This window comes from Argentina anserina, chromosome 6 (genome assembly GCF_933775445.1).
Source record: "Argentina anserina chromosome 6, drPotAnse1.1, whole genome shotgun sequence".
In the NCBI taxonomy this organism is placed as follows: Eukaryota; Viridiplantae; Streptophyta; class Magnoliopsida; order Rosales; family Rosaceae; genus Argentina; species Argentina anserina.
The window spans coordinates 1,308,693-1,331,708 of NC_065877.1; the positions used below are offsets into that span (position 1 = coordinate 1,308,693).

Here is a 23,016-nt window from a genome sequence, read left to right on the forward strand (position 1 = left end):
GAGTTATATGCTCGGATCTTCACAATGATGTGAGTATAGAATAAGTGATATTAGACGTTTTATAGGAAATTGGTCGAAAATCTTACCATAAATATGATCCAATTATTTTACCGACACTGACACGTGGCAGTGACATGTGTCAATTCTCTATTACTCGAAAATCTTATCGGAAATCTGCTCCAATTATTTTACCGACAATGACACGTGGTAGTGACACCTGTTAATTCTCTATTAGTCTAAAATCTTATCGGAAATTTTGGATAATATCGAGTCGATAACGACACGTGGCACATTATTATTGGTTGTAAATATATCCAGTAAAAAAATTTAATCATTTCACAACAAGGCAAAATTGAATTGCTCAAACAAATTGTGAATGAGTGTGTGAAAAAGAAGCAAAATTTACTTCTGGGACCACCTTTTGCTTGAGCAAAACCATTTTATGGGTGCGGATGCTCTTAGGCTAGTCATTTTCATATTAAAAAAAATTTAGTAGTCAATTTACTACCCTATAATTTACCTTAGTGTCAATTTACTACCCTATCTTTTTATTTCTATCAATTTACTACCCTAAGTTTTCATAATTAGATAATTTACTACCCAAAGTATTAATTTTACCCATTTGCTACCCCATATTTCTAAAATTAACTATTTTACTATCACTTTGTCATATCAAATTTTCACTTCTCTTTAACAAGTAATTTAATTGGAAAATCCAAATAAACAAAACATTTTGCTCAAGGTTAATAAATTGACAAAATTAATACTTAGGGTAGCAAATTAGCAAGTTTTGTAAAACTAGAGTAGTAAATTGATAGAAATAAAACCTAAAGTAGCAAATTGACGCTAAAACATTAGACATATCCTGAAGAAAAAAACTTGCGTCCAACCTAGTTTGTGTGTGTCCGAACTCTATTTCATTTGCACACTTGAAGAATCGAAATATATGATATTAACCGTTCAAAAATTTAGTTTATTATTAAAGATCATTACTGTAAAATACCAATGTAAATAAAAATTGTTTGCTCAATCAATTGCATCAAATAAATTGACGGTTAATCATTAAACTACTAATTTTTATTATGATTGTTCATTTGTTTGATGCAATTGACCGAGTAAACGATTTTTGTTTATATTGATCTTTTACCGTATTGATCTTTATTGATAAACTAAACTTTTGAATGGTTAAGATCATGAATTTCAATTCCTCAAGTGTGCAAATGAAAGAGAGTTCGGACACACGCATAAATACTAGGTTGGATGCAAGTTTTTTCCTATCATGAAGTAGCAGATCGGCAATTATGCCAAAAAAAAAAAACTGCTTAGGCGCCTAACGTAGTCTCAGTTTTGTTTTTTGTTTTTTTAGTGAACTGTGTAGTCTTAATTTGTTATCAGAAATCGTAAATACCCAGAGCCAGTGCCCAAAGTACTCAAGCTCCTCCTGCTCTGAATCTTCCCCAAGACGACGATGTGGGATTCATCCCTGGTGCGTACCCTTCTCCTCCCCTCCGATAAATTCTCCTTGCTCATATTCTCCATTACTTCACAAACTTTTGGGGTCCCGCCGTATTCTATTCTAAACTCGAATTAGCTATTCTCAATCATGGTAAACATGTTGAACACGGTAGAAATGTAGCAGCAGCAGAACAATGCTTGTGATTTGGGTTTGAAATTACTGAGATTGGTCTTTGGGATTTGGGTTACATGTTAAAGTGTTAAACAGTTAAACTCAGAATCTGCTTGTGTTGGTATGCTGGGACAAAAAATGATAAAAGATAAACCTTAGTGATAATGCTGAGAGCGAGAATCACTGTTTTTTTTGTAGCAGAGCTATCTGAATATGATACCAGCGTTGGCTGGGAAAAATGCACTTGATAGTCTGATGTGCTGGTCCTGGAAGAAGGCAAGTGCACCAGAAAACAGAAGGCAAAATACCATCTTGAATGGTTCAAGTATGCAATCTTCTTCGTGGCGTTTGTGTTATGAATTATTAATTCAGCACATAGGAACCTCTGAAACTTATAACAATCAGTCTAAAAATACTGGTTGAAACAGTAGTTAGGAGTATTAATAAGATTCTGGTGTTATTTTGGAGTTCAATTGAAGTTGTTTGGAGCATTCATAAATGTCTCTATATATATGGTAGGGAGTTCCCGTTTTGAACATGAGAACTTTCTTGGTTTAAAAATATTTGGTAGAGATCAAGAGTTTTGTTATATAGAGTACCAATAAGTCAATGACATCAGCATATACTGCAACTCATATGCTGATTTGTAACTAACCAGTGGTAATGTTGATACCTTGAAACAAGAATGACATAATCCATGTTGACACACACAATTTAGAACACCGGTTAAGTTAACGTTGAACTGTTGTCCAGAATTGAGCTGAATTTCTGATTTCCCCTTCAGCACTTTTTGGGGAGGAAAGAAGAAGAGGAAGAAGAGCAAGGATGGCTGAGGATACACTGCGAGTTCCAAGAGTGCAACTGGGAAGTCAGGGATTCGAGGTGAACCCCATTTTAAATTCTTGAATTTAATCAACAAAGACTAGAATTTTTTGGCTTTTTTTCGTCATTCTTGCATGTCTATGGCATTTATGAATCTCCTACAGACAAAAGGTGCCTGACTTTCATATTGAATTTTGGTTGTTGGTATAATTTTAGGTCTCCAAGCTTGGATTTGGGTGTACAGGGTTTACGGGAATTAACAATAGTGCTCCAGTCAGTGAAGAGCTTGCATTATCAGTCATTAAGCACGCATTCGATAGAGGAATAACATTCTTTGATACATCAGATATTTGTGGACCACATACTAACGAAGTTTTGGTTGGAAAGGTATTCTATATATCTTCAATCTCCTAAAGTCATTCAATGTTTTGTGGTTTATGTTACCTTGTAATTTTTGAAGTGACCGATAGTTGGTATGTTACAAGTGTTCAGGCATTGAGGCAGTTGCCTCGTGATCAAGTTCAGTTGGCTACTAAGTTTGGTATGGTAAGAATTGAACCTGCTCAAGTTATAGTTAATGGCACACCGGAATATGCCCGCTGCTGTTGTGAAGCTAGTCTGAAGCGCCTCGGTGTTGACTACATTGATCTTTACTATCAGCACCGGATTGACACATCAGTCCCAATAGAGGACACTGTAAGCCCTCTTTTTAACTGCAGTCTTGGTATTTTTATGTTTGTGAGTTTCTTATTTTCTTCAACTCTTTGTATATTGAAATGATCTAACTAATACTAGCTATTGTCGTAAAATTAGATGGAAGAACTCAAAAAGCTGGTGAATGAGGGAAAGATAAAGTACATTGGATTATCTGAAGCTAGCACAGAAACAATAAGGAGAGCACATGCAGTTCATCCTATTACTGCTGTGCAAATGGAGTGGAATCTTTGGACTCGTGAAATTGAAGAAGAAATTGTCCCTCTTTGCAGGTAAACTCCTTAAAACTACTGTTCTGTAATGCTTGATTTGTACATGCTTCCATTAACTTTATATAACAGCCTTTTTCTCAGTATCGGTTCTGAATTTGGCGCTAAATTTGAATCAAATTTCCTCTCTGTGTGTTTTGTTTGATGGAACATAGGGAACTTGAAATTGGGATAGTGACATACAGCCCTCTTGGTCGTGGATTTTTTGCTGGCAAGGCCATGGTAGAAAGTTTACCTGCAAATAGTTTTCTGGTAACCTATGTCCTAAAGTTTGTATGTCTCTTTCTGCTGTTAGCTCGTTTATGATCAAAAGAACTGTAAAGACCCGAAATTTGTATCTGCCTCTTGTTGCTCATGAGAATAAGCTAGTTCAACTGATAGTTACTCAATTTGTCATCAGCAATCACTTCCTCGTTGTCATGGCGACAACCTGGAGAAAAACAAGATTCTATATGATAAAGTACAATACTTGGCTGGAAAACATGGATGCACCCTGCACAACTTTCTCTTGCGTGGATTGTTCATCAAGGTGATCATGTGGTACCTATCCCTGGTGCGTGTCCCTGTTTACCTTTCCTGAGTTCATCTTCTACATTACACTACTTTTCTTCTGAAAGAAATTGAAATAGGACATTATACAGTTGACGAATATAGTAGTAGACTGAAGTCTGCTAGCTTATGTTTTTGTAGGGACAACTAAGACTGAAAATATTGATGCTAATGTTAGTTCCTTGAGAGTGAAACTCACTAAAGAAGATATACAGGAGATATCTGAAATGATACCCATCAACGCAGCGTCAGGGAATAGAGTATCGGATAGTCTTATTCGCTGCTCCTGGAAGTTTGCAAATACTCCACCAAGAGCTAGCAAGGTGACTAAAAGAAGCCTTTACTCATAACATAGACGAGAGTCTACGAAGCTGCTGCATCTTTGTATTAGTAGCACTCTAATGTTGGTTTTCTATGAAGTTGAAGTTTGTTGTAGCAGATTAATGTGAATCAAGTTCAAAAATGTTGTCACCTGCACTAGTTTGGTGCAGAGTTTAACAAACTGGTGATGTTGAGATCTAATTATGAAATTAATTCACTACTTGATTTCAACCATGTTTTTCTGTCCCATTTCAATTCCCATGATGGAGAAAGTAGTACTTCCAAGCATTATTTGCAATTCAAAGAATTAGCAGTCTTCAGTTCATATACTATCTGGTTAGGCCAAATGAGTATCAAAGCACCAGTGGTCTAGTGGTAGAATAGTACCCTGCCACGGTACAGACCCGGGTTCGATTCCCTGCTGGTGCAATTTTTTTTGTTTTTATTTTTTTATATTTATTTGTTTTATACAGTACTTGACTTCCAGAATCTTGAAACAGAGAGAAGAAGAGTTGAAAATATTGAAAGAATGGATGAAGCTAGCAAGACCCAAGTTCCCAGGATTAAGCTGGGCAGTCAAGGCCTTGAGGTAACTTCCACTACAATTTTTTTGATACCCATAGCAAAAACCAGGTTCTGTCTCTTACACTAAATAAGAAAGTTGAATTCTTTGGTGGAAAAGGTATGATTTTTAGTTTTGTGCAGGGTTAATTTCTGAGGATATCAACTTGAGTTTCAAACTTCAGTGTCATTGTACTTTGATAAATGTTTGACTTCTTGTTGTCTGAGCTATGTTACTGCATGATCAGAGATGTGGAAAACTTGAATCATAACATAGAATAGAATAGTACCAGTGGTTAGGCCAAATGAGGTTATTCTTAAGGGTTTGAATTGAAACCCCTATTGGCATTTAAGATTGATCAGCAATCCCAGAAAGAAAATTTAGAGAAATGAAGAAGAAATTGGTTGAGGAAAAGGATATACAGATTCCTCGATTGACAATTGTATTGATGAATAGAGCGATATGTATCGTTGAATCCATCAGTGCACATGAGTGGTACAAGAATGATTCAATTGATCTAAATGAGGTTTGATTCAATTAACTTGGAGAGTTTTGAGGTCAACTCCTTTTTTTGTTTTTTTAGGAGATTGCTAAAGTTTCTATTGTTGCCAGTATGCTCATTCGTTTTCATGAACTTTTTCTAATCTTTTGTTGAAATACACAAGATTGCTTAATTCCTTGTCTTCAGGTCTCAAAATTGGGGTTTGGATGCATGGGACTGACTGGAGTCTACAACTCTCCAGTTGCTGAAGAGGAGGGAATCTCAATAATAAAAGAGGCTTTCAATAAAGGAATCACTTTCTTTGACACAGCTGATGTATATGGACCTCATACCAATGAAATTCTTGTTGGGAAGGTATGCAACTCTAACTCGAATCACTCAATAACGCCAATTCTGGTAGATAGGATGTCTTATTTTCTAAATCCTTCCACATATTGAAGATCTAATATCATGATCTCTATTTTTATTTTTCTTACTTCTGTAATTCTGTAATTCTGGCTACAACACTTCATTGTTTCAGGCACTGAAGCAGTTGCCGAGGGAAAAAATTCAATTAGCCACAAAGTTTGGCATTTTTGAAAGAGTGGATCCTCCTGGTGTTACAGCCAAGGGTACTCCAGACTATGTCCGCTCATGCTGTGAGGCTAGCTTGAAGCGTCTTGATGTGGACTACATTGATCTTTATTATCAACATCGGGTGGACACTTCAGTGGCTATAGAGGAAACTGTATGTGTTTGGCACCTATAGTCAACTGATAAGTGGAAGATATTAGAATCATGAAAATGAGCATATCATAAACATTTTGTATCGCTAGTAGATGTAATTGGGAATTCTTTGAAAGAAATTGATTAGATGTTTTTGTATTTTCAGGAGTTTAGATGGGTGAGATGAAGAAGCTGGTGGAAGAAGGAAAAGTAAAGTATCTCGGGTTATCTGAAGCCAGTCCGGACACCATAAGGAGGGCGCATGCAGTTCATCCCATCACGGCTCTACAGATGGAGTGGTCCCTCTGGACTCGTGATATTGAGGAAGTGATTGTTCCACTTTGCAGGTAAAACCTATTTTGTTATTTCATTTATCTAGATTCTTATATCCCCTGTTCCTTTTAAAACTTGTCTTGGGATTGCTAAATGCTCAATTTTCTGAAACTGTTGGGAGTGAGTATTGTAATATGTTTCCATTGTTTCATTTATTGATATAATGTTATCACATACAGGGAACTTGGTATTGGAATAGTACCATAAAGTCCTCTTGGTCGTGGGTTTTTCGGTGGCAAAGCAGTGGTGGAAAGTGTGCCTTCAAATAGTTTCGTGTTAGATGTTCTTTGTAACATATTCTGTCCAATCCATTCCATTTAGTATATTTTGGCAATTTTTGGCAGTCTTTCTTCATTTCAGCTTAAAAAGATTTATTTTGGTCATTGTTTTGAATCATTTCCTCCTTTCTGCTTTGCAAGTCGAGACTTCCTCGATTCATAGGAGAAAACTTGGAGAAGAACAAGAATATTTTTAATCAAATGGAAAGGCTTGCTAAGAAGCACCAATGCTTCACTGCTCAACTAGCACTAGCATGGGTTCTCCACCAAGGAGATGATGTTGTACCTATCCCAGGTGAGTCATCATTACATATTTATTTATAACATAAAATGTTAGAATCTTCTGTGCTGCATCTATGACTCTGATACTGATTGTTTGCATGGAAGTCCGACAATTAGTGTGTGCATCTCTTTGTGATGATTATTGGATGAAATATCAAAACCATAGAAACTAAACTAGAATAAGCCAATGGTCTTTTACTGGCAAAATTCTTGCACTAAGACCTGCAAGAGTAGTTCCTTGGCATAAAAGCACAATGCTGAGAGAACAGAGTACCGAATTTCAGTTGTTAGATAATGTGGCAAGAAACCAATATCTCCTCTGATTGTAGACAATTACTGTGTCATCCCAACTAAATTTTCTTCTTAATTCAGATGTAACTATAATTAAGAGATCGGAATCCTGTGGTGACTCCTGAGTAACTTGGTTGGTGCTCGCTTATAGCTTATTTTCATTGATGAAATTAAAAACACACATACATAATTCACTTTGAAATTTCATTTCCACTGCAGGGACAACAAAGAGTAAGAACCTGGATGCAAACATCGGCTCCTTGAAGGTGAAACTTGAGGAAGAGGACTTGAAAGAAGTTTCTGCTGCTGTACCACTCGACCAAGTCGCTGGTGACAGAACTAGCGGATCCCTGATGCCTTTGCAATGGAAATTCGCCAACACTCCCAAAAAAAAGAATCCAAGGTCTGAAGAGTTCTGACATTATATGTATTCTATGCAATTGGCAAAATGAAGTGGAACTTGCAATTTCTTAAGTAACCCCAATAATGAGAGGGCTCTCCTTATGATGTGTCTATATTTTGGCATAAACTGGAGATTATTACATTTCCTTTAAAACCTCTCTTACTCCAATCTCAGCAGATACTAAACCATCAGTAGGAATGTTAACATACAGAAGGGGGAGCCATTGATGCTGGATTGCTGGTCATTGAACATATATACATGTCCTGATTCAGTTCCTGTTTCAATTCGATTTAACTCCTGCGTAAACCTTTTCAGGCTAAACAACAACTTAACCCTAACTTGCAATCCAAGTTTCGTCAATGCTGGCTAGTTACGCCATACTGAGCAATACACGGTAGAGTAAATATTTTCAGATCAGACTCCGGTATTCAACCTCTAGCATAGCCTCATGTTATGTTATTCTTTGTATAATCCACTGAGCATCAAGGCACCAGTGGTCTAGTGGTAGAATAGTACCCTGCCACGGTACAGACCCGGGTTCGATTCCCGGCTGGTGCATTGGTTTTTTTGCTTTACTTTATTTATTTTATCCCCAGGTAAGTCTTGGTTGGAAAGATTCAAACTTTATGGGCGCTTGGACTGCTGGTGGTGCATTATGATGAATGGACTCCATTAAAATGTTGACGTACTGCTGGTTTGTTGGGACATATTCAGTGATGTCAGTATTATCTGGGCCTCAATTGTTATATAAGTAGTCCCAACACAGAATCAACCGCAACACTACTCGTAGATCTTTATACTGTGAGCCCCTGAATTATTTCTTATATTTTCAACAAATAAAATGCGTCAATCGACTTTTTTTTAGATGTCAAATAAGTAGTTTGATATTTCTTTATTAAACTACACGTTGACATGAGCACATGAGTGTTCGTGGAACATTTTTCCGACACATGGTTTATTTTCTATGAAATTTCAATATTGTAGCGTTTTAGAAATCATTTTCAGAAATGCCTTTGTTGCCATTTCTTTTAAATCTTGGCCGTCAATTTTAGATCGTGGAATCTAGACCATTGGTCTAGAAGTGTACAAAACCTAAGCCCATGCCTTTTGGCCCAGACGAGTTCTCTCTCTCTCTCTTTCTCTCTCTCTTCTCTCGTCGTTCTCGCTCTCTCTCCAAAACAGGGAACACAGGCGGAGCTTCTCCTCCGCGTTGCAACACCAAACTAGGTTGGCGGACCACCGCCAAAATGTCCCTCTCCTTCTTCTCTTCCTGACGCACCAATTGCATGTGAGATTCGAGCCGGATCTCTGTCCAATCAAAATTGGGCAGATTTTCCCTTTGAGCTCCGGCAAGGCTTCTGGTGTTGGGGGTGGTGAGTCTAACTTAAATTCTTCGTACCCAATTCATCCCAATCTTCAATTTCATTGATTTAGAACTAATTTTCCTTACGTATCTTTACGTGAATGGCCTATATATATATATATACTTTCATATATATATATATATATATATATATAATATTCCCCAACCGTGGAGTCGGACATTTATCTTTCTGCTTACCCATAACTAAACGTTGTTTTGGTTATTCCTCTACTCCAGTTTTCTCACTTCCTTTTCGAACACTCATTTACATGTTTTTACATTTGAGCATTACACCCATATTTTCTTTTCTTTTCTTTTCTTTTCTTTTCAAACCCTACCTTGGTAGGGTATCACCCCTAAAACGGGTTAGCTAGGACGAGTGCTTGATCACCCTTTTTTTTGCAAGTATCTAGTGGCATTGGTCTGAAGATTAATAGCTTGGTAGTGTTTGTGGTTCGTAGATTGCTTTCCATTTCCGAGGATCTTACTTTGCATTGTCTCAGCTTTCCGGTCTCTGTGTTGGATTCAGTTGATGCATATGGCGTACTCTGCTGATTCTCGTCTTTTGACCTTGTCTTTTACCTTCTTGTCGGACTGAGTTGGCCTATTGAGACTTAGACACCTTCTTTGTTTGATGTTTGAGTCTTACATTGCTACGTTCCGTATTTCTATTTATTTGCGTCTATATTTCATTTGCTCCACATTTCTTGTCGTCAGTTTGTTTATATTTTATTCATAGCCTTGTAGTCTCGAGTTGATAAGTAGTCGACACGTCGGGTTCGACGTGTCGTTTGCTTATTAATTCAGGGCTACGGTGAATATTGTTGCATTCTAGTCCCGAGAATGGACCCGGGGTGTGACCTAAACCTTGTTTGAAAACAAACGGAATATGGCTGAAGGGGAGGGAATACAGATTCCAAGAGTTAAACTTGGAACTCAGGGATTAGAGGTATGGTAAATTTCTTCTATGGTACATGAGGTATAGCCAATCAAACACCTTGATACGTAATGTTTCAAATATGACAATTTGGTACCTGAAGTTAGGTTTTATAGGACACTTTGGTATTTATGTTGACTAATGGAAGGGTAAAATAGACATCTAAGTATATTATTTATAAAAATACAATAAAAACATGAGTTTTATGTGTTAATTATCCTCAAATCTTATTCATTTTGTGTTTAAATTAATATTTTTGGGTCATGTTGATAGCTCAAGTCAGTTTTATGTTTATAAAATTCAATCGTCTCACAAAACTACTATGTAAGACTATATTTAATTAACCAAAAGCATTCTTGTGGATATTTAAATAAAAAATTCTAGATTTCATAAACAAAACTTTAATTTTTCACTTTCAATTAAAGATTAAAATTAATTCCATGTTTATTTTCTCGCAAATGATACAAAAAAGATAAAATACCAACGTGGTAGAAATTAGTTTTGAAGCCATAAAATTCTATTTTTATATTTTGTAAATAAATAATAGGTAAATGTCAATAGTACCATCTGTATTTAACAAAGAAGTCAATATAAGTACCAAATTGTCCTATAAAACTTAATTTTAGGTACCAAATTGTCTTCTGTGAACCATTAGGTACCAAAGTATCCGATTTGTCATACTTTAAGTACCATAGAAGAAATTTACCCTTACAGTTATGATCCATCCATGCTTGTAATGTAATATTCATTCGTTTTAATAGAAGTGTTATTCCTTTTCTTCTGGATTTGTTTGAATTTCTATTTCTTTGCTCTTCAGGTCTCAAAAATGGGGTTTGGATGCATGGGCCTCACTGGGGTCTACAACTCTCCTGTTTCTGATGAGGATGGAATCTCAATAATAGTAGCTGCTTTCAATAAAGGAATCACTTTCTTTGACACATCTGATGTATATGGACCTCATACAAATGAACTTCTTGTTGGCAAGGTAATCAGTTGGTGATTTTCTCCACTTATTTTTGTTGTTATATTTTGATTTCTGACTTTTATGTAATTCTAAGCTAACCCTATACATTGTTTATTGTTCTAGGCATTGAAGCAGTTGCCAAGAGAAAAAGTTCAATTAGCCACAAAATTTGGTACTGCTGGGATAATGCATCCTCCTAGTATCAAAATCACAGGTACTCCGGAATATGTGCGGTCATGCTGTGAGGCTAGCTTGAAGCGTCTTGATGTGGAATACATTGATCTGTATTATCGACATTGGGTGGACACTACAGTGCCTATAGAGGAAACTGTATGTGCTTCTCATTTTATTTATCAACTGGAAATTTTACTAGTTAAAAGCAATAGATAACTGCATATTGTAATATTTCACAGTACCCTTGTATAGAAAATGAGGATTTTGGTTTAGAACTCTTTTGTTACACAAATGTTTTTCACGGAGCTTTATGGGTGAACTGAAGAAGCTTGTGGAAGAAGGAAAGATAAAGTACTTTGTTTATCTGAAGCTGGTCCGGACACAATAAAAAGGCACACGCAGTTCATCCCGTCACAGCTCTACAAATGGAGTGATCACTCTGGACTCGCGACATTGAGGAAGAGATTATTCCACTTTGCAGGTCTGTTGTGTTACAGACACAGTATAATATCTATGGTTTTGCCAATTGCAAAGTGATTTCCTTGTTTTTTTTTGTAAGGTAAAATAGTGGGGGGAGGCTTCGGAGGTGGTTTTGCTTTAGCTATAAGAAGTTGATTTTGGGTTACTGATAGCTTGTGCAAAATCTGTAATGCTTATTAAACTTTTTCGGAGAATGATGTAAATGTTATCTTATGCAGGGAGCTTGGCATTGGAATAGTTCCATATAGTCCTCTTGGGCGTGGGTTTTTCGGTGGCAAAGCAGTTGCTGAAACTGTGCCTTCAAATAGTTTTGTGGTAGATATTCTCTCTTATTTGTTCTGCATGTTCATTTTTTTCGTGAGGACATAGAGACATTTGGTTGATTTCACTCTAATTCGTCTCTGCTTAAGAAAAATAATACTGGTTTATTGAATCATTTTTCTTTTCTCTGTCTTAGTCATCCTATCTCGGTTCGTATGAGAGAACTTAGAGTAAAATTTGACTCTCGAGTCACTGAAAACGTAACGTTTTTCAACCTTAAATTTCAGAAATCAGTTTCATTTCGCAAAGACATCGACGAGAAGGCGTAGAAATGCGATTTTTACTCGAATTACCAAGCTTAATAATTTACAAGAAATTATACGAATTTAACTCGAAAATTCGGGGTATTACAGATTCGGAATCACTCTTCTCCAGAAATCAAAGTGATTCATGGTTCTTAATTAATTAATGCTATTATTATTAACATTGCTGTATAGATGTATTACCTGCTATGCAGCTGTGCATTGAGGGATTTCACAATCCAAGTCATATTAGGGTGTCATCATTTTGTCCCATTCTTCCCCATTTCTATAAATAATTTAAGTGGCATATTATTCTGCTACCTAAGTTTCTGATGAGTTCTTTCAAATTAAGCTTCTGCACCAATGAAACCTAGCAGACGAATTAAGCAAAACTGTCAGATCCGAGTCTGTTAAAGCACTCCAAGACCTGATTGATGAACTCTCCGAATCATTGTTGGTTTATTGAAGTCAGGCAGTAAGTTATGCAGAGTGCAGGCTGATTGCAGGGCTAGCCTGCAGAGGAGGCAGAGCAGGATCGCAGGGCTGCAGCCGCTGCAGCGAGGTTGTCGTTTGTTTCGGTTTGTGTCGTTTCCAGTGATAAGGCTTGTGGCTGTTTGCAGCTCTTGGTGTCGTGTGAAATTCAAACACTGCATTTAATGCAGATCGTGCGGCACATCTCCCCTCCATGAAATCAGTTTGCTTCTTGCGCAAACTGATCTACTTTCCCTTAATTTCTGGTGTACAACTTGATTAGCTATCTAGATCTAGAGTTGGACTTTTTATTCAATAGTTTGTAAACGAGTTGTTAGTTGTTTTTTGAAGTTGGAGTTGTTAGTTGTTAGCTTGCTTTATCTTGTTAATTTGTTGTATATAAGCTATTGTAGCTGTTGTAATTCAAACAAGATTGTACTGGTTAGGGCACGGTAGCTTTCTTATTTGCTATGTTGCATGGACACGGACACAGATACGGCGACACGACACGGTGCGACACGGCAAATTTCAAAAACTTATCATCCGACACGGTAAAATAATAATATATATATATTTTAATACTTAAAATAAATTAATAATATCATTTTAAGTTGTAAAATTTATCCATTACACAATAATTTTAAGAAAAAATATTAAATAATCAAGTAACAAATATGCATTTAACCAATAAAACATATTTTCGTTTCAAGACCCCAAATAGAAAAGTGCATATAGCCAATAAAACACAAAAATGCATATAGCCTATTAATATCCAACAACTTGAGATAGTCATTAACCCCTATATAGACATAATCCTCTCACCAATTACAAAAATTCAAATAGAGATGTTAATAGGTAGAGGCGTCGTTGTGAGCCCCTAGACTATTTTTCAATTTTCCAACAAATGAAATCCGTTAACCAATATTTTTCCGAAATGTCGAATTTATAGTTTAATATTTTTGTATTAAACTACACATCACCACGAGCGCGAGAGTATTCGCGGAATAATTTTATGACGCTCAGTTTATTTTTTACGAACTTTAGAAATTTTTGTATTTTAGAAATGTTTAAAAATATTTCTTTGAAATTTGTATTTCCATTTTTAAATCTCATCCGTTCATTTCCTTCATCTTATCTCAGCCATTAGATCAACCTATAAAGACCCAAAAACCCTACACCTAGCCCACACACCATCACCTCTCCTCTCCTCTTCTCTCTCCCTCGGCATTCTCTTTCTGTCTCCTCTGTTACAACTTACAAAACAGAGTAACACAGTGCCACCTTCTCCAGGTCGCACCGCCACCGTCCGGCGACGCCTCGCCACGAAACCACCACCACAGCGACCACCTCTCTCCCCTCTCTCTAAGCATACTCGCAGAAGCGACGTTCAGCTCGATTCCGGAAAGTCCAAGTTTGAGGCAGTGGGGACCTATCACCGATTTCCCGAGCTCCAGCAACTTTGTGGAGCTTCTCTTGCGTTGTGGCCGGCTAGAAGAAGAACCAGGAGCCTCGGTGTGGCAGCAGAACCGCTGACGCATGAGATCGGAGATCGGAGGACGTGTTGTGGCGTGTCAGTCAACGTGTCGAAAAGTCAAATTTTCTGATACGCCACATGACGTGTCCGATACGAGAAAAAGACGTATCGTATCGGGGTGTCGGACACGCCGACACTCCACTCTTTGCCGTGTCCTTGCAACATAGCTTATTTGTTTGAAATCTTCGGAGTTTGACAATAGTTATAGCACTAACGCTGCCACTGTTCCAGCTTCGGTTTTTTTCCAAGCCTAATGTAGACTTGTCTCTGCTTATTCTTCAGTTAAGCAGTGCCTCAGTTTCTGCCATGGGCGTCTGAGTCTATGCTAGTTGTGTAAGAGGGAAGACCATCATCTGTCTTTTATGCTTGGGACTTGAAAGAAAATGATCACATATATACAAGGTGGATGAAGTTGGAGGCAAGATTGTGAAATGGTGTTTGAGAAAGAAAGTTGTCCTGGAAGAAGTGATCAGTAAGTTGATCGATGTCAGATTGGAAGCTTCTGGCGTTCGATCCCAATGATGAAGATAATCAAGATACACTGTATGCTGTTGGTCGGCATGACCTCCCGTTGCAGGCAGTGGGTCAACTTGATTAAGCTCCTGCGTAAACCTATTCAGGCTAAACAACAAATTAACCTTAACTTGCAATCCAAATCTCGTCAATGCTGGCTAGTTACGCCCTACTGAGAAATACATGGAAGGGTTTATATTTTCAGATCAGACTCCGGTATTCAACTTCTGGCATCCACTTGAGCATCAAGGCGCCAGTGGTTTAGTTGTAGAATAGTACCCTGCCACGGTACAGACCGCGGTTCGATTCCCTACTGGTGCGTTTATTTTTTTTGCTTTAATTTATCTATTTTCTCCCCAGTACAATAATTCTCGGTTGCTGGACTGCTAGCTGGTGCATTGTCTTTTAATTTGCTATCTTGATGTGTGGACTCCATTAAAATGTTGACGTACTGCTGGTTTGTTGTGACATGTTCAGTGATGTCAGTATTATATGGACCTCATCATTGCTATATAACCAGTGATATAGGAACCAGTAGTCCCAAATCCCAACACAGTATAAATCTTGTTGCTATTTGTGGTTCTTACAACCTTATTTGAAAACAGAAGAAGAATATGGCTGAAGAGGAGGGGATACCGCAGATTCCAAGAGTTAAACTTGGAACTCAGGGATTAGAGGTATCATCCATCCATGCTTGCAATGCACTACTGTTCATTCGTTTAAATAAAAGTGTTATTTCCTTATTTTCTTCTGGATTTGTTTGGATTTCTATTTCTTTGCTCTTCAGGTCTCAAAAATGGGGTTTGGATGCCTTGGCCTCACTGGGGTCTACAACTCTCCTGTTTCTGATGAGGATGGAATCTCAATAATAGTAGCTGCTTTCAATAAAGGAATCACTTTCTTTGACACAGCTGATGTATATGGACCTCATACAAATGAACTTCTTGTTGGCAAGGTAATCAGTTGGTGATTTTCTCCACTTATTTTTGTTGTTATATTTTGATTTCTGACTTTTCTGTAACTCTAAGCTAACACTGTACATTGTTTATGGTTCTAGGCATTGAAGCAGTTGCCAAGAGAAAAAGTTCAACTAGCCACAAAATTTGGTATTGCTGGAATAATACATCCTCCTAGTATCAAAATCACAGGTACCCCGGAATATGTCCGGTCATGCTGTGAGGCTAGCTTGAAGCGTCTTGATGTGGAATACATTGATCTGTATTATCAACATCGGGTGGATACTACGGTGCCTATAGAGGAAACTGTACGTGCTTCTCATCATTTTATTCATCAACGGGAAAGTTTAATTGTTAAAAGCAATAGAGATCTGCCTATTGTAATATTGTATAGTACCACTTGTATAGAAAATGAGGATTTTGGTGTAGAACTCTTTGGTTACACTTTTTTTTTTTGGGATTTAGATATAGACCAAAAAATGTATATCTGTTTAAGATGAAACTCACACGTTAGACCTTTTTATTAGGTTGATTATTTATTAAAATAATATATTTTATATTTAAATAGCATAACCTTATGTTGTAGATTTTTACTAAAAATGCCACACATCAAATACAAAATACAGATCTATGATTCAGCTTGATTGAAACTTCTGTGTTTGGAAACTCATTCATTAATCAATTGATACAAAATTGGGTCCTTGATTGTAGCATCTGATATTTATGTGAATCTTATTCATAATCAAAGCAAAAGAAATCAATACACGGGGATTTGAAGGTTTTCAATTTCGAAATCGTCATCTTTTATCATGATATATATGTTGTTTTTTTACTGACGTAAATTGATCGGTTAATGAGAGGGTGATGAGTTGCATTGTATCATCAACAATTTGTGATTCTTTTTATTTCGGTATGTTTTACTTTGGACCTGATTATTAGGTATAATATTTTATATTCGTAGTGTAGCTGGTATGGATTTGTGGTGTGTCTTCTGAACCATAAGTATGCCTCCTATTTATATTCTGGTGAATAGGTAGGTATGGTGTACTTAAGATTGAATTCTATTTGTCAGGTTAGTGTTACCTATGAATTCAGATCTTTTACCTTTGTGGTAAGATGGTGGGTTTGTCTGAAAAGTAATTTATGCCCTTATAGTGGTTTCTTTCCTACAAAATGGGTAATTTTATGTATCAGGTTGTTTCTTTCCTATGGAATACGTAATGTCTGATAGCTATAACTATGCATTTATTTTTATTTTTATTTTAACTAGAATGGCAAAAAGGTGAACTAGAACAAAAAATTGAAATATGTTAATTATTTTAGAAAAATCAATTAGGAAAGTTGCAACAAGTATTGTGTGTGGATTGAAAATAAAAATTGAGTTTGGGTTCAACTTTAAAAAGTGCTTGAAAAATGGGTGTATCACTATTTTTTTTTTCGTGGACCTTAATTAGATGGGTGAGCTGAAGAAGCTTGTGGAAGAAGAAAAGATAAAGTACATTGGTTTATCTGAAGCTAGTCCAGACACAATAAAAAGGGCGCATGCAGTTCATCCCATCACGGCTCTACAAATGGAGTGGTCACTCTGGACTCGTGACATTGAAGAAGAGATTATTCCACTTTGTAGGTATGTTGTGTTGCAGACACTATTATATCTATGGTTTTGCCCCAGTGATTTCCTTGTTTCTTTTTTGTAAGGTAAAATAGTGGGGGAGGTTTTGGAGGTGGTTATACTTTAGCTATAAGAAGTTTATTTTGGGTTACTGAATGCTTGTGCAAAATCTGTAATGCTTACTTAAAAAGTCTCTAATATGTTTCGGAGAATGATGTAGATGTTATCTTATCATTCTTATGCAGGGAGCTTGGCATTGGAATCGTTTCATATAGTCCTCTTGGGCGTGGGTTTTTCGGTGGCAAAGCAGTTGCTGAAACTGTCCCTTCAAATAGTTTTGTGGTAGATATTCTCTCTTATTTGTTCTGCGTGTTCAATTTTTCGTGAGGACATAGAGAAATTTGGTTGATTGCACTCTAATTCGTTTCTGCTTAAGAAAATAATACTGGTTTATTGAATCATTTTTCTTTTCTCTGTATCAGTCACTCTATCCTCGGTTCGTGGGAGAGAACTTGGAGAAGAACAAGACTATTTACTATCAATTGGAAAGCCTTGCTCAAAAGCACAAATGTCTTACCTCTCAACTAGCATTAGCATGGGTTCTTCACCAGGGAGATGATGTTGTACCCATCCCAGGTGAGTCACCGATTTATATATATGTTCTCAAGAATGTAATAGAATGAATTAATCTTCGATCGATGCTACATATGAATACTAATTGTTTGCTTATTGGAATGTGGATATTTACAACAATGAAAATAGTCTTACAAATTATGGATTCCAAGAGCTGTTTGATCGATCATTCTTCTTTTCATCTATTATATATGATCTTAGAGCAAATGCACCCCAAGAGACAAAAGACAATGGCAAAAGGCAAGGTTTTGCCTCCCGTTTTTAATTTTTGCCTCAGCCTTTCATTATTTTCATGCACCCTAAAAAGTCAAGGTCAATGCCTCCCAAATCCTTTATTATTTAATCTAATGGTATTTGTGCAATCTAATTAATCAATAGTCCTTGTGCAATTCTTTATTTATTAATTAATTCATTATTCAATGCTAGACAAATCAACATAAAAAAACAAAAATAAAGCCTAGATCATAATCAATTTGATGATTCCTCAATAAGAGATCAATAGTGATAGGGTGCTTCTATTTATACCTCTAAAATTGACACTTGAATCTCTTCACTTTATATACATCCATTTTACTTTTACAAATAACTAATTTAATATTCTTACCTCCATAACTTTACCATAACGTCCAATTTACATCCAATATAATCAATATTAACCTATGTGTTCGTAATACTTTTATCAAGAAGAAATATTGAAAATCACAATCTAAAGACACCAGATCATGATGATGATGATAAGAAGGTAAATTAATTGAATAAATCCATGCAAGAAATACTCCAATGTTTGAGCTCTTCAATTTATCGTAGCTCACCTGCCTTCCCCAATACTTCATAATCAAATGCACATGGTTCTTGGTCTAACTTTGTTCAAATATCTTCTTTTTTGGTTAACTTTGTTCGCAATTAAGTTATTAATTGTCACGACCCCAAAATTTCAAATGATAAAAGTTCAAATTCGAAGCCGTCAAAACTGAAAAATAATCCTAAATATATGGAAATCATCTTACAATAACAGTGTATTGAAACTGAGTTCATAGTACGACTCATTCGACTTGAATAATACATCACCATTTTATACACTCAAGTATTAAAACCATTGGAAATATAATATTCACTCAATCTTCACCACAACAGAAGAAGGAAACCCTAAGTAATCCTCCCAATAAGCTCTTTGAGCCTGCTAATTCTCACATGCATAACTATCCCCTACACTATTGATTTGGTGCGTCGGGATTGTAAACACAAACCCGGTAAGTTTTTCAGCCCGTATGAGTAAACCAACAATTAAACATATATCACATACAAATGAATGTACAATTAACGTTTTTAAAGCATGTGTACGCATGAGACTCGAGCAGCCCACTTGGTTACATGTAACAAATAACATATTAAAACATGTGTACTCATGAGACTCGGGTTGCCCACCTGGTTACCCATAACAAATAACATTTTAAAATATGTGTGCACATGATACTCGGGCAACCCACCTGGTTACCCGAATATCATTTTAAAATATGTGTGCACATGAGAATCGGGCAGCCCACCTGGTTATCCGAATATCATTTTAAAATATATGTCCTCATGAGATGGGCAGCCCACCTGGTTACCCCTTATGAAATACAAGGCAGACAGACTAGAGCTCTAACTGATCGTAACCAACACCCGACCAAGGCATGGTTCCGATTTATATGTCATCATCGTCCGATGACCAGAAAACGTTTTAACAAGATTCAATGTTAAAACCACGTACAATATAACATTCCACACATGTTTATGTACTACAACCAAGCGACTCTTGCACAACAATATACATAAAGTCACTGCAATAATCCATTCTACAGGAAGGTACATTACCTCCCATTTCGGTCTCATCCGCCACAATTAATCGAAAATAATAAAATTTCATACTTTAAATAAAATATAGAAAACCATATATATGTATTGTATTTACCATTTTTATACACATACATAACTCACTATATTATATCGACATCACAGTTCACTCATTTAAAGAAATCATAAATACAAGTCACCACCAAGGGTAGACTTGTCACCGTGAGATTTACTCACCTTATTTCTTGCGTGCAACTTTTACGGCACCAAGAGAGATTCCCTTACTCATTTCGTCGGTCACCTAGTAGCTTAACAATGTGCTTAGAAAACAACCTGCATAACAACATGTGAATATTAAATATAGTTAAACATTGTTCACGCGCGTGGGGTTCACATGCCACCTTCTGGCAGCAGCGCGTGGTGCTCACACGCCGGCACAAGCAGCCGCACGTGGCCTCGCTTGCCGCCATGAAAACCCTCCAACTCTCTTCCTACAACCTTCCTAGGCCTAATACTCACTCACCGCCGCCCAACTTCCTCCCATGCGCCACCCTAGGCGGCGGCACGCGCACCACCACCATCTCCACTCAAACTTCAACAAATCACAAAACTTCCAACATCAAAAACTTAGATCACAAGGAGGAGAAGGATGGAAGACGTGTTGTCGCCGCCTCGTGCCCCATCCTCGCCGGCGACGTCGAGCCCGACGGTGCCGCTGCTTGGCACTCTCGGTTGCCGCTGAAACGCGGCGCGAGATGGGTCGCCGCTACTACCGGTCGACGCGGCTCGGATGTGCGATTCCGATGACACCGGCAGTGTCGTGCACGGCGGCCAGAGGAGAGAGATCTTTGGCGAGAAAGATTGGGCTGAAAGGAGAAATCGGGTCAGGGTCGGGCCGGCTCGGTTTCCTTTTTTTGTTTTTCTGATTTTAAGTTTCCAAAAATGTCCTTTTAGCCTTCTACAATTGGAAACCAATCTTCCGTTGTTAACAACTTTAAAAACACGATATCCGATTAAGGCGTGCCGCGTGTCTACGAACTCGTATCAACGAGCTTTACAACTTCTGTGAATGAAGTTTTCATAGATGAGCGACGAAATAAAAGAAACTCTTGAGCCACTGAAAACGTAATGTTTTTCAACCTTAAATTTTCGAAATCACTTTCATTTCATAAAGACATTAACGAGAAGGTGCAAAATGTGATTTTACTCGAATTACCAAATATAATAATTTGCGAGAAATTAAAAGAATTTAAACTTGAAAATCCGGGTTATTACATTAATAACGTGAGTAGAGTTATGATCTGGGCTTCATTTGTATATTGAGTTATGATCTGGGCTTCATTTGTGAATTATATCATCTCCACGCACAAAAGCCGTGGTTCAGTTCAGCTTTCTTAACTTGGTAATTCTCTTGGTTTTCCGATGAACGAAGACATAGAGATGAGAAAAGGGCATGTGCCGGCGGCAAAAGTGAAGGACTTTATTGGCGATGGAGAGGGGAGCTCACCAGAGTAGTCACTCAGTCGCAAAAGTAATCTGGTAGTCTGGTACTCAAAGTTAGTCAACACACGTGATCTCTTGTGTGGCATTTTGCCCGACTTGGTCAACGTGCCAAACTTGCCAGGGGCTTGGTCATGGAGTTTATTGATCCGGCAGCAAAAGTGAGATGCAGCCCACTTTTTCAATTTTCTGCCTTTTTCTATGGTCTTACCCGTCCAAAACCTTCCCGGTGCATTTGCTCTTATAAGTCAAGATCATATATCACTGACTATCAAGTTAAAGTTATTCAAAAATGAGCATTGAACGCATTGGTCTGACTCCAAATTACTAGTCATTATTGTTTATTTGCAGTTTTGTCAATGCATTACTTCACTGATGAAATAAACGATTCTTTTATGCTGACATTTTATGCACTTCTACTGCAGGGACAACACAGATAAAGAACTTGAATGCAAACATTGGCTCCTTGAAGGTGAAACTTGAGGAAGAGGACTTGAAAGAAGTTACTGGTGCTGTACCACTAGACCAAGTTGCCGGTGGTAGAACTAATGAAAACCTGATGCATTTGCAATGGAAATTCGCCAACACTCCTTTAAAAGAAGCCAATATCTGAGATTCTCGACTACTATCTTCGGTAGTTGATCCAAATCAATTCAAACTCCCTATTTGTACTGGGTACTTATTTTGTTGAATAAGAAGGCCTCCAGCCTATGCATAAGAAGTGTATGAATGAAATGGTATCCGTTAATAAGAAGGGCTCCTCCTGTGAAAGCTGAAAACCTTTTCCTAGATCAATATGGTATATTGATGGAGGATCTTATTCATACATAATAACGTCATGCGCCTAATAATCTCCTATTTCAATCCGGTTTGTTAGCATAGATTCCCTTATGCTTGGAGTTAATCACTCTTCTCCACAAATCAAAGTGATTCATGATTCTTAATTGATTTCTGATTTTATGCTATTATTACTAACATCGCTGTAAAGATGTGCTTGAAAGCATAGAAGGAATTCCATTTTCAACTTGTAATCCAAGTACGTCTATTTAGGATATCATATTATTCTGCTACTTATGGTTTTGATGAGTTCTTTCAAAGCTTCTGCCCCAATGAAACCTAGCGAACGAAGCAAAACTGTCAGATCCGAGTCCGCTAAAGCACTCCAAGACCTGATTGATGAACTCCCCGAATAATTGTTGGTTGAAATCCCTTGTCGACTTCCTCGCAAGACTATTATTCAATGCAAGGGTGTCTCCAGATCTTGGTCGACTCTCATCTCTCAACCTTGTTTCTATACCTCCTACTTTCTAAGTCTCCAAAAACAAAATATCGATTCGGAAAATAGTCTTATGTTTGTCCGTACCGCTGGACGTGATGAAACAGAGTTCTTCACAATTTCCATGCACGCATCGGAAACACTCAAATTCCATAAGAGATTCAAGGTTGTGGCAGGGACATGCAATGACCTAGTATTGTGTTGCGCAACTCCGATTTTTCAGAGGTACTATTACATCTGTAATCCATACACCAAGCAATGGGTTTCTCTTCCTCCTACCCCTCAATGCCACCAAGAATATGTACACGTTGGATCTATATGCGATTCCGACCATAGGTGCTTTGTTGTGCGAATTCTCGAATATGAAGTGGAACCTGTCTTCCACTTCAAGGTGGAGATCTTCTCTTCCAAAACCTGTGAATGGTCAGAATCAGTTGTTGCATGCCCGCTAGGGCTTACATATGATTATATTAGAAGCAGTGTAGATCGGGTAGGTATTGCTTGCAATGGAAGATTGTACTGATTAGGGCACGGTGGCTTTCTCATTTG

At 37.3% G+C, this 23,016-nt stretch overlaps 3 protein-coding genes, 2 non-coding genes and 1 pseudogene across 7 annotated transcripts; all 6 read left to right on the forward strand.

Moving 5' to 3' along the window:
• The first annotated feature begins 1,828 nt into the window (after positions 1–1,828).
• On the forward strand, positions 1,829–4,295 carry LOC126800444 (probable aldo-keto reductase 1). Its single transcript, XM_050527816.1, has 8 exons — positions 1,829–1,952; positions 2,412–2,509; positions 2,666–2,836; positions 2,942–3,145; positions 3,263–3,435; positions 3,588–3,684; positions 3,833–3,985; positions 4,123–4,295. The coding sequence occupies exons 1-8, from the start codon at positions 1,841–1,843 to the stop codon at positions 4,165–4,167; spliced, it is 1,053 nt and encodes a 350-aa protein (XP_050383773.1). The 5' UTR covers positions 1,829–1,840; the 3' UTR covers positions 4,168–4,295.
• A 365-nt stretch (positions 4,296–4,660) lies between these two features.
• Positions 4,661–4,731, forward strand: TRNAG-GCC (transfer RNA glycine (anticodon GCC)). The gene has a single exon. It is a non-coding gene; the product is annotated as a tRNA-Gly (tRNA).
• A 57-nt stretch (positions 4,732–4,788) lies between these two features.
• LOC126800446 (perakine reductase-like) lies at positions 4,789–7,935 on the forward strand. The gene is given in 7 exon segments (XM_050527819.1): positions 4,789–4,891; positions 5,553–5,720; positions 5,887–6,093; positions 6,246–6,418; positions 6,584–6,686; positions 6,824–6,977; positions 7,475–7,935. Coding segments are annotated over 7 exon segments (1,065 nt in total). The 5' UTR covers positions 4,789–4,831; the 3' UTR covers positions 7,675–7,935.
• Positions 7,936–8,145: 210 nt separating this feature from the next.
• Positions 8,146–8,216, forward strand: TRNAG-GCC (transfer RNA glycine (anticodon GCC)). Its single transcript has one exon. It is a non-coding gene; the product is annotated as a tRNA-Gly (tRNA).
• Positions 8,217–9,910: 1,694 nt separating this feature from the next.
• Positions 9,911–13,052, forward strand: LOC126800447 (probable aldo-keto reductase 1; annotated as a pseudogene).
• LOC126800445 (probable aldo-keto reductase 1) lies at positions 11,538–21,980 on the forward strand. 3 transcript variants are annotated; one of them, XM_050527818.1, is made up of 10 exons: positions 11,538–11,577; positions 11,795–11,891; positions 14,427–14,973; positions 15,263–15,334; positions 15,445–15,612; positions 15,715–15,921; positions 17,068–17,240; positions 17,471–17,567; positions 17,708–17,861; positions 21,617–21,980. In XM_050527818.1, exons 4-10 carry the CDS (start codon positions 15,272–15,274, stop codon positions 21,802–21,804), a joined length of 1,050 nt encoding a protein of 349 aa, XP_050383775.1. In that variant the 5' UTR covers positions 11,538–11,577; positions 11,795–11,891; positions 14,427–14,973; positions 15,263–15,271; the 3' UTR covers positions 21,805–21,980. The 3 variants fall into 3 exon arrangements, 2 of the variants coding, with proteins under 2 accessions (XP_050383775.1, XP_050383774.1); XR_007672712.1 differs by lacking the exons at positions 11,538–11,577; positions 11,795–11,891 and adding an exon at positions 21,124–21,352 and having other exon boundaries at positions 13,816–14,973; positions 21,617–21,755; XM_050527817.1 differs by lacking the exons at positions 11,538–11,577; positions 11,795–11,891 and having other exon boundaries at positions 13,821–14,973.
• The last annotated feature ends 1,036 nt before the right edge of the window (positions 21,981–23,016 follow it).